General features: G+C 42.3%; 1 protein-coding gene across 1 annotated transcript in view; it reads right to left on the reverse strand.

Moving 5' to 3' along the window:
• Positions 1 to 3,492: 3,492 nt before the first annotated feature.
• The window catches only part of USP50 (ubiquitin specific peptidase 50), a 10,731-nt gene continuing 3,364 nt past the window's right edge, over positions 3,493 to 10,859 (reverse strand). The window contains exons 2-8 of the mRNA XM_019504145.1: positions 10,312 to 10,344; positions 9,316 to 9,516; positions 8,209 to 8,404; positions 6,694 to 6,900; positions 5,779 to 5,921; positions 4,842 to 4,974; positions 3,493 to 3,749 (exon numbers count right to left, since the gene is read on the reverse strand). Coding sequence (XP_019359690.1) covers positions 3,564 to 3,749; positions 4,842 to 4,974; positions 5,779 to 5,921; positions 6,694 to 6,900; positions 8,209 to 8,404; positions 9,316 to 9,516; positions 10,312 to 10,344 — 1,099 coding nt within the window. The 3' untranslated portion in view covers positions 3,493 to 3,563. The remainder of the gene's footprint in view (positions 3,750 to 4,841; positions 4,975 to 5,778; positions 5,922 to 6,693; positions 6,901 to 8,208; positions 8,405 to 9,315; positions 9,517 to 10,311; positions 10,345 to 10,859) is intronic.

The following is a 10,859-nucleotide window of genomic DNA, read 5'->3' on the forward strand; positions in this document are numbered from 1 at the left end:
CAGGCATATCCTGATTTCCCCCCCCCCCCTTATTTCTCACTGTTATGGCCTTTTCACATTTCTAACCTTAAGCTTGATTCTACTGTGAATACTCTAGAATGATGTAAACAGTTAGGAATGTAAGTGTACATATTGATTGCATACTTGCACATCAGAACTATGTATATAATAAAATATGTGGTCCTTTTGTGAGACTCTCTATAACTTGGAAGATTGCTTTTATTTCCCAGTTTTAAACAACTGCAACACTACTTATAAGTATAAAAAGCGGAGCTGTATTTTTCTGTTAGCTTTTGTCAATATTTGTGCATTTAAAAGTTATTCTAAAGAAATAAGATTTTCCTTTTTAATTTTCTAATATAAACTTTCATGTACACATGCATTAAAAATCTTACTGAGGAAACTATTTAAAAGCATGCTATCCTGTTAAACATGTTTTGGGTTTGTTGAGCCTCTGCTCAGTTTGATTGTTTGTCAGGATTGCTGTGGGGTTGTACATTTGTATTTTCTTCCACAGAGGTTGTACATGCTCCAGTGAAAGGATGGCTGTTTGTCTGAGTGAATTAGTTCAGGAGCCATTTTAGCTCATGCTACACGTATCATCTGGGAACAATTTCCAATTGTATTCATAGTTTCCATTCCAGCCTGAACTCTTGCCTCTATGCATCTGTGCATTTGGCTCTTGCCCAGTTAGAGAGCTGACATTGCCATAGCAGGAGGTACTGTATGAAGAGGTGAGGTGCTTAACACATTCAAAATGAGCTGGGGATAAAGTGGTGAGAACGACCTTTCTTAGTAAAAATGGTTCCAGTGTCTTAAGGCTGGGTTGGCCAGCCTGAGGCCCGTGTGCCACACAAGTGGCATGAGAAGCCTGCGTGTGGCATGTGGCAGATCAGGGAGGGGGTAAACAGCACACAAAGTAGAAAACAGAGCAGCAGGGGAAGTGGATCAGAGCAACACTTAGGGAGCAAGCAGGGTTAATTTGTGGCTCACCAACCAAAAATGTCAACTTGAAGGCAACAACTGCTGAGCTGACCTGAGGTAGTCATATGAAGTCAGTCACAATGAAAGCAATGGTGACAATATCAGTGCTTAAATTAAATGTTAATACCCAGGCAATGTACAGTGAATACTGAAAACTTGCACTTAAGTAAGGCAACCCAATAATGCAAAATAAAACTTCATAGAATGCCACCTTACAGTAAGATAAGCACATACTTAGACTTAAGCTCCAACACCCAGAGGCTTCAGATGGCCTCTGACTTTACTGGCAAAAGAACCAGCAGCGGCTCTGTTGAAGTGGTGAGGTTTTACTAAGTTATATAACAAGATTGAAATTGTGATCCCCTGCCAGACTTCACTAGTACTGAAAGGAAGACAAAGCTTGATCCTTGGATAGCAGTGTCTTGCCTCTAAGTGTGTACTTTTAAGCTCACCTTAATTTCAGCTTTCTCCCTTTCCTTCCTCTGCTGAAACCTAGATGGAACTTTCTTTCAACATGTGTGTCCTCCCTGCCACCTGCACATCACCACCACAGAGGGCTCTCTTGCTGCATCCACATCCTTTTCCATGTGTGTTACCAAGGGCTGATTTCCCTAAGGAAAGGGAGTGAGTGTTTTCAATGTTTGCTCCAATCAAGCTGCTTAAGCTTTAATAGCTGTTTGTCTGCTATTTTGAGGTGCACAGTACACAAATGGGGTGGGCACTGTATGGCCTGCCACAGTGTGGAAGTTGCCTTTAATTACTTAATCTTTTGTTCTAAGAGTCACCCTTTTAAAAATAAAACCCCTCTTTCTAAGGTCTTGGCAGAGTAGTCATTCTTTGAGGCAAACATGGGCCAATGGCCTTTGTGCGTCAGCTCGCCAGCGACTGTTCAGATCAAGTGGATAAAATAATCAGCTTCTCATCTGCACACACTTCCATCTCATACAATATACTTATGGCTCGGGTCCTATGTACTTCAGTGCATTCAGTGCTACTAGTTTTAAATGGCTTTTTGCACCATGAGCTTGCAGGATCTCAGCACCATTGGATATGAATGGTCAATGAAAAGTGCACCTGATCAAGCCAAAATAGTTGCAAGAGAGAATGAGTGCCAGTGGGAAGCGATCTTGCTGTAGTTACTGGTTTTGCATGATAAACTGTGACTTTTTAATGGAAGTCCTTTGCATCCTGTCAAAGGCAAGGCATTAAGGTGATGCCCAAGTCAGATCTGCATGCTTTGTCCCTTTATATTAGTCTGCAGGAGAATAAGAATTTCCCCTGTAGTGGCAGTGGATACCTCCTGGCACACAGATATGATTCATACCACTGACTGCTTGTCTCTTCCCCATCTCATGTCTTTGTTATGAAACCTCCAAGAATAGACATTAACTAAGAAACAGAATTGGTACTTACTGTTCACCTTTCAAATGGCTATGGTCAAGTTTCAGAGATAACAGAGGCTGAGACAACTGGAGCAGTTCAAAACTCAGCTACTGCTTAAACCTCTGTCCAGACCCTCAGGAAGATGACATGTTCAGATATGGAACATTTCCTTTACACGTCAAGGAGCTAGAAACTTTATTTTAAAACTGAGTGGCTGCAAGGCAGACTGACAAGCCATGGGATCTAGTATCTGGCAGTTCCCTTTAAAAGCAACAATTAGCTGGGAAGAGGTTTCATCATTTTAATTTTAAGAATACAGCACATCAGTCTTGAGTTTTCCCATCGGGAAAAGCATGGAGACAGTGGTAACAGGCACAGCACAGCAACCATCAGGGCACATTTGCCTGGCAAGAGGCAAATTGTCAGGTGAGGCTGTGTTTGTTCCCTGGCTTTTTCACAAAGTGCAAAGATGTAGTAGAATATGTATCACTGCAGGGTGATGGAGGAGTTTCTCTTCAGCCAGCTACTGCTGCAAGGCCCAGATCAGGAACAGTGAAGAGAAGCTTTTTTATTCCTGCTTTTTATGTAGCATCTGTTAAGTTAGGTTCCAGGTACGCTGCCATCTAGTAGTGTCGGAGACCACAGAGCTAAAGAGTGGACTCCCCCCATTCACAAAAGAAGGGGTGGGGGGAAAGCAATAGGTGAGGGGATTGTCTACACTGCAGAACTGTGATTGTAACATAGTGTAGACATATTTTGGCTATGGCAGAGCAAATGGATTGGTCCACTTGGTGAGCTGGAAAAGAGGAGGATCTGGGGTAAGCAGAGAGGGAGCTGTCATGTTTACGCTGTATTCTTGTCCAGCTGGAAGCTATTCAGGAAAGGTTTCTGTACCTTTTATATTTAGAAAGAGTCCCCAAAGTGCTAGGTATAGCCACTGTAATAATACTTCAGATACTAGTGCAAGAGGCACTTTAGAAGCAATTCTGCTGATACAGGGTAGTGACATGATTTTTGAACCATCCTACATCTGGCTGCCAAGACACATCCTACAATCAGAAGCCACAACTCCAACCCTCACCTTTGAAATCACTTTCTAAACATAATCAAAGACGACAAGTGATATTCAGGTACTGCCCTAGTTTAATGAGAACACAGAACTTGGCTTACACTATCAGTGAATTGTAACCATGGGCCTAATGTTTTCTGGTTGGTACAGAGAAGGCTTGACAGCTGTAAAACAGGAGATAGGCTGCAGCAGACTGCACTGAGGAGTGTGGAATCTCGGTGACCTGCGAGTCATCGAAGCTGTACCAGTTCTGGGTGACAGTGTGTTTGCAGAAGGCTGTATAGTGGCCACCATCCAGATACCCAAAATGGTTCTGCAACAACAAGCAGCACGTAAGTCCAGGAGGAGCTATGACTCCATTTTAACAGACTAAAAGCCAAGAACCTGGTGATCACTCTCACCTGCACTCAGCAGTTGCGGGGATGGGGAAAACTAAATAAGATTTCAGTTTTTCTTTTACAAAACATTTCTAATATTTAGAACTCTGCAATAGAAAGAGCAAATTAATGTTGTGAATGGGCACTAATAATATTTTCCATGTCAAATATCACCCTTACAAACCAGCTAGCAGCTCCTATCTGTAGGCCAGATGCCTGGTGAGTGGATCTCACTGGCTGCCTATTGCTTATCTACATCCAAAGGCTTTAGGCTTGGAAGTCTGCTCATGGAAACAAGTTTACACCAGTCAGGCAAGGGGAGAGGTTTCATTAACAACGGTTGACTGAGGAACCAGGATGGGTATTCAGCTCATTTACCAAGTCGCTTGAATCAAGTATTTGCCAAATGATGCAATCAGCCTTCAGGATACATGTATTGCATCACAGACTGACAAGGGAGGGTTTATTTAGCCTCTTAAGAAATTGCTCCCTATGAGGAATCATACAACTCCACGTACTCCTGTAGTCATGTAATAAACAGGCGCAGTCACTCTGTAAGCAGGACCAAGCTGTACTGGAGTCATTGTACAGACCTCACACAACTATTAAAAAGTAATAATTGGAGCCAAATTGCTCTTCAGCTACACAGACGAGACTAAGTGTGTTACAGCATGGTTGGAGGTTACTGTGTTATACAATGTCCAGACACATTCAGATTGCATCTGTGTACAGTCCTGCAAGTACAATACGACTTCAAATGCCACAGAGCACAGCCACTATTTCTATGTGGCTACAAACCATCTAATACTAACCAATGAAAACTCTGGTAGTTTGGGAAGTAGTTTTCAATTCAGGAGACCCCTCGTAACCTTGCAACAGCAATCACTGTGTATGTGCTTTTTCCCCCCCAAAATGTTAAACTGTGTGTGCATAGGGGAGGGGTGACTTTGGCTATTTAGGCCAAAGGCCAAGCACTAGCTTCATTCACATGAACATTACAACTAAGGATTACCTTGCTTCAAACTTACCACCACGGCACACAAACTGTACTTTGGATTCTTCCGAAACAGTGGATAGACATAAGGAGAAAGATCCAAGTTGTTTAGTGGATAGTGGATGTCAGTTCCAAGTTTCCTTTTGTAGCTGCCTTGACAATCAAACCTGGAAAAACATGAGATTATTCATAATGCTCCTCAGTCACCAAGCAAGAACCAACCTCTCATGATTGCAAATGCTCTTTGCAGTCTATTTATTTAATCTGTTTTGTAAAATAATTTTCTATCTACTTAAAATAATCCTTGGGACTAATACAGCATTTCAAAATGCATTGCAAGCACTCCTTCCACTGTCCCCCTGAAGTCAGGTAAGCAAGTCAAACATTAAGGAACTGAAATATTTCCTTTTACAGAACATTTCTAATATTTAGAACTCTGCAGCAGAAAGAGCGAATTAATGCTGTGTGCATATCATTAGTGCCCATTCACAGCATTAATTACTGACAGGTCAGAGCACTAGCCACTGTTTTAGCCCCTCACACTCAGGCCAGTGCTAGCAGAGGTAGAAGTAAGTATCTGTAGGGATGGGCATCCTTAACACACATATGGCTGCATGATGTACACATGCACCAGATATCTCCTTTTCTGAATGCCCCAGTTTTACAGCAAACCCTTTTCGTCTTTCATGAGAGTCATTTCTGATCTCATTGTCAATCTCTCATCTCTGCCCCTTACAGGGAAGAGCAGCAAGAATGCACCAAGGGCATGATTTGGATTGCAAAAGGGGATTAAGGGTGAAACATGTTGTCTTGGTTTCTCAGGAGCTTGTCTTGTCAGCTCTAGCTGGCCACGAACGCTCCAAGTACTCTGTGTGTACAACAATCTGCTTCTCTGTGCTGTGCTTTCCCTTTCCTGTTGATGCAAATAACTTCCCTGTTGTCTTGCAGCCATCCTACCATGCAGTGTGTACCTCTTTAAGTGCAAAATAACGATCTTTGGTGCCTTGGCTAGGCAGGTCTTCACTGCAGTGTCTTGCTTTGTGCCACACCATGAACACTGGATTTGGTTATTCCAGGTCAGAATGTCTTGTTGAAAGAAACAGTCAAGACAATCCTGTCAGAAAAAAAACACGTTTAGTAAAATGAGGGCCAAAATGTGTTTGTAGAGAAGTGAGTTTTGGCCAAGGGAGGTGAGTCTGAGGAGATGAAGTCCCAATACATCAGTCTGTTGACTTGGGGAAGCCACCTGTAGTTCTGCCCATGCTAGTAGCAGTAAGAAACTGCCATGATATTATGATTATACAAAGAACATGAAGCAGCTTAAAATCTGCTGCACTTTCCCCTGTCAACAGAAAAATTTAAGAAGTATTAAGGCATTGCTCAGTTGCTCACTTTACAATAAAAATAGACAATTCTCTGAACACCCGGCACCCAGTGGTGACCCCAGAGCATTTTCAAATGCCACAAACTTGACTGTTATCAACCAGAAACACTCCTGAGTCTGATTTAGGAACCCCAAGCCAGACCCTCAACTCAATAAATGTCTCCCTTTATAGATGGTAGTGCTGAAGTGATGTTGTAGCCACGATGAAATATGCAAGAGGCAAGAATTTTGTGGGTGATATTTTTATTGGATCAACTGCATGGTTGGGAAAGACTTAGACAAGAAGGGCATGATGATACCCAAAAGCTTGTCTAAGTCTATCCCAACCATGTAGTTGGTCCAATAGAAGGCATCACCCACAAAAATCTTTGCCTCTCTCTCTACAGATGATATCCTAGAATATGCATGTCCTAAGAACGCATCTGCTCAAGAGAATATATTAGCATAACCTTTCTTCTGCTACACTGAATTCGCGAGTAGGAGGAATCAATGGGAATCCTACCTGTAGAGAGCATGCAGTCTCAGAAGGGATGGGAAGAGAGAGGACAGTAAAGACCTCATTCTTAACAGTGGTGTTCTGACACTCCAGACATGTGATTTCATAACTGAGCTGTCCCTCGAATAGCTGTGTGATGATTGACGTCTCAGGGGAAATCCCTCTGTTTTCCCTGGCAATGGATACGTTTCCCTGGCTGCTTCTTTTGTTTAACTGTACGAAGAAAAATGAAAGATAACACCAATTACTACAAAAATGTCTAAATGTTTATTAATGTTTATGCAACAAGCAAATATCGCCGGTTTGACTGTCAAGGCAGCTGCAAAAGAATCTTCGGTTTTTTCATCCCAAAAGGTGAGAAGCTAGTTGCTTCTTGGGGTGTGGTGAGACCCGGCCCTGAGCATGCCCCCTGTCATATGGTCTAATAAAAGATATCACATTTACCCAAAGAACCTTGTCTGCCTATGTCCTTAAACCAATATGGCTATAACTAACGTCTCCAAAAAATTATTGAAACATTCAGCATCTCCATGCTGTTTTGTACCTTCTACTGCTGTCCTTGCTGCTTCAGGGTAGTGCTAAAACATCCAGTCTGAAAAATCACATTGTTTACTTGTGAGATGGTTGTAAAGCAGAACTCAGAGATGAATAATCTCTGTGAGAGCACTGGGTAGCTGCACAGATTAGTATTGAGTCTCAACTGGGATTAAAACTGATGTGTTATAATGCTGCCATTTTATGTGGTGCACAGCAAGTTGAGCTTTCTTCTCAGCATATTAGCAAAGAGGGATGGGGAAAAACAAAGAGAGGCTTCAGAGCAGGTAGGGTAAATTATAGATGGCATCAAAACAGATTTAAAGGAGAAGCAGAGGTACAGCTGGGCAAATAAGAATATTCTAGGTATGTGGGAGAGACCATTACTATGGTATGGTGTAAGAAGAGGGTGAGGAGGAGGAAACAAGAACAGAGGTTCAAGTGGGTGAGTGAGGCACCTTGGTGATAAGCCATAGCAATAGATAATGAAGGGTGGAGAAAGAGTGCTGTAGTAAAAGTGGTTGGAGCAAAGAAAATGATAATTGGTAGCAGCATTTTGTATAGTTAGGAAGGAAAGAAAAGGGCATTATTGCATTATAGGCTAAACAAACAGTGATGAATTGTAAGAGCACAGGTTCATGGGGACACACTATAGACCAGTGGTTCTTAATATTCTTAGACTCAAGGTGCCCCTTACGAAGTGCTACTCTTACTTTTCACTTGTTTTTTTTCACTACAGAAAAATAACAGAGCAATTCTTCTGTTCCAAAGAACTCAGAAAGACCTGCCAGGGCAGACTGGTTTAACTTTATGAATTCTTTATTGATATCTCTGGGTTTATTTTGTGAATCATGTTTGGACACCAAACAGTGTGTGAGCATTTGTATTGCACTTACCAGCAGCATCCTTGAAAGAATGTGTTGTAACCTCCTGGTTGAGAATCATTGCCATAGACACAGTCCCAGAAGGCCATAATTTTGGTCTTACCTTCTTAAGAGTCTCATGTAGTTCACTCAGGACATAAATCAGAAACTCCTGCGCATCCTGCTGAGTCTTTTTGGTAAAAGCTGGGTGCCGATCACCGATGACTGAACAGAAGACCTCTGGTGATACACAGTCAAAGTCTCCGAGCCATATGTCAGCCATCAGATAGGCAAAGGCAGTAGCAATTTCAACATTTTCCCTTCAGGTGAATAAAAATTGGAGCCAAAGAAAATCATTTAAAATACAAACAAGAAAGACGACTCGAGAAAACATCAGCAAAATACAGTCCAGGTACAACTGCCACTATTTGTCTAATGTAACTCCACAAGTGCTAGAAGGAATCTGTTTGTTTTTTTTTTACAGTCTTCAGTAGTAGCAGCTGCCTGAAAGACATGGTCATAGTTCTCAGTACACTATCATTAATAGAACAAAGATTTGTATTGTAATAGTCATGCAGTCAACCACGGCAGAAAGGAAAGGGGATTGGAGCCATAAAGATAGCAGTAGGAAGGCAGAGGAATTAAGAGAATTAAAGATGGAGACTATAGTGCTGGCAGGAGGAAAGCAGAAGTAGCAGAGAAATTAGGAGTCAATGATATTATCATAAAAGAACGTGGGCAGTGCAGTCAGGACTTGGGATTTGTTGCACCGGGTTTTCTACAAAGGTGAAGTCTGATTTTTGGAGGTATTGAATTCCTGACTGTCAACGTTTCCACTGGGATTTTCATTCCTTCCAAACAGGAGGTCTATAGAATAAGCACAGTCCGCCTGAAGAGCTTAAAATATACCAGCTATTGTGAGGCAAGTAAGAGACTGGGAGAGAACAAGTAGAAACCTAGAGAGGTCAGAAAGAAAGAATTTAGAAAGAGGCCAGAAGATCGCGGTAATATCCACAAACTCCAGCTAATAAGAAGTGGTTGCAGGGAATGACCTAGATGGGGCTTAGGGGTGGGGGGCAGGGGAGGGTATCAGAGTGAAATAGGAGCCATTTTCTGGTGGCCTTGTCCAGATGGGTATAAATGTGCTCTCTAAAACAACATTTCTTTTGGAAAAACCAGCAGAACTGATCAGAAGGACGTGTTCTTGTGGACAGCAGATACATCAACTTACTTGCACAGGGCTGTGATGTACTTTCCTGAGAGAAAATACTCCACCAGTGGGGATATACTGCAGAGGCATTGCAAAACAGCATTCATGTAGCAAGTGTTGCCCAAGTTACGCAGGCCCGTTAGCCCTTGGTACTGCTGACTTTTCTCACCATTTGATTCCTCACTGGAGTCCTTAACATTTTCCAAGTGGGCAGTTTTGGGGCTGTATTCCCAATGAGAACAAAATCCAGAACAGTATTTATTTTTTTACTAAAATGCATAGGTTCCTTATATTACTTACTTAGAAACTTGCGTTAGCTCAGGGGAGGCCATACTGAGCTCGGTTAAGATCTCCCTTAAAATATGCAGTCATATTCTTTCTGGAAGGTATTCAGATTGCTAGTTTGCCATTACCCATTGGTCCCAGCAAGCCCTGCACATCTGGAGCTCCTGCTGACTTTGTAAATGAGAAGTTTACAAAGAAGCTTGAATGATCAAGCCCAGCATTTCAGAAACCCTGAACTTGGGAATTCTTTATATAATGTTCCTCCTCCTCAGTGGCTGCCTAGACAGATGAATAGGTATTTTCCATTGCAATACCAATGAAGCTTAGACTTTACATTAAGTTTGCACTGTTTATTTTCTCTATATACTAACTATGGGACCAATTCTGTGAATCGGCCCTGGGGCAGAACTGGCTGCACTTCTAGGATTGAACCCTGGCAGCACAGAGGCAGCAATGGCATATGGCCCTTCATCACTTTCACCCAACTCCTTTCAGATCATGCCATCCTCTGACTCCCACACAGGGCTGGGGGCCATATTTGCTCTCCATCTTTCTAACCTCATTACTTCTCCCCCTCCTTATTCCCTGCTCTCTCTTCCCATACATGTGTCTGGTGTCGAGATGGATGTGTCTAATCAGACCTAGCAGAATTCAGCAGGTGAACGTTTGCCAGCACTAGTCAGTAATTTCACACCCAAGGCAAAACAGAAACATTCATCCAGAATCACCCACCTGGGTGTGCATCTAGGTGGCGGCAGAAAGTGCCTGCATTGGATGGAAGGAAACACAGAGTCAGCACCAAATGCTTGCAGATCTAAGAGTCTGTAAGTGCAGTTAGGTCATACAGCCTGATGTAAAACTAGGGAAATAAGCCCCTGGAGAATCAACATAGGGACAAAAGAGGGTTGCAATTTTTTTGTTTGTTTTTGTTTGTTTTTTTTGTTTTGTTTTGTTTTTTAAAGACATTTTCCAGGCAAAAGAACCTGCTTCCCTGTGTGCTTTCAGGGGAAGTGGATTCCTTTCTCCAGTGATATCACATGGGGAAAAGTTACAGGGTTCCTGAACAGGCATAGTTGGGTGCAGCAACAGCAGAGGCATTATTGATTGCATTTTCTTCTGGACAAAGCACTGAAATGCATCATGTAGGGCAGCATTTCTCAACCTGTGGGTCACAACAAGAATATATGAAACAGTCATGAACAAACTTTAAAAATGGAAAAAACATGGGAAACCATGGCTTTTTCCTTGCAGGCTGGCAGAGTTCCAGCATGCCACACACG

The sequence above is a fragment of the Gavialis gangeticus genome, unplaced genomic scaffold (genome assembly GCF_001723915.1).
Source record: "Gavialis gangeticus isolate Ggan-Ray unplaced genomic scaffold, GavGan_comp1, whole genome shotgun sequence".
Classification (NCBI taxonomy): domain Eukaryota; kingdom Metazoa; phylum Chordata; order Crocodylia; family Gavialidae; genus Gavialis; species Gavialis gangeticus.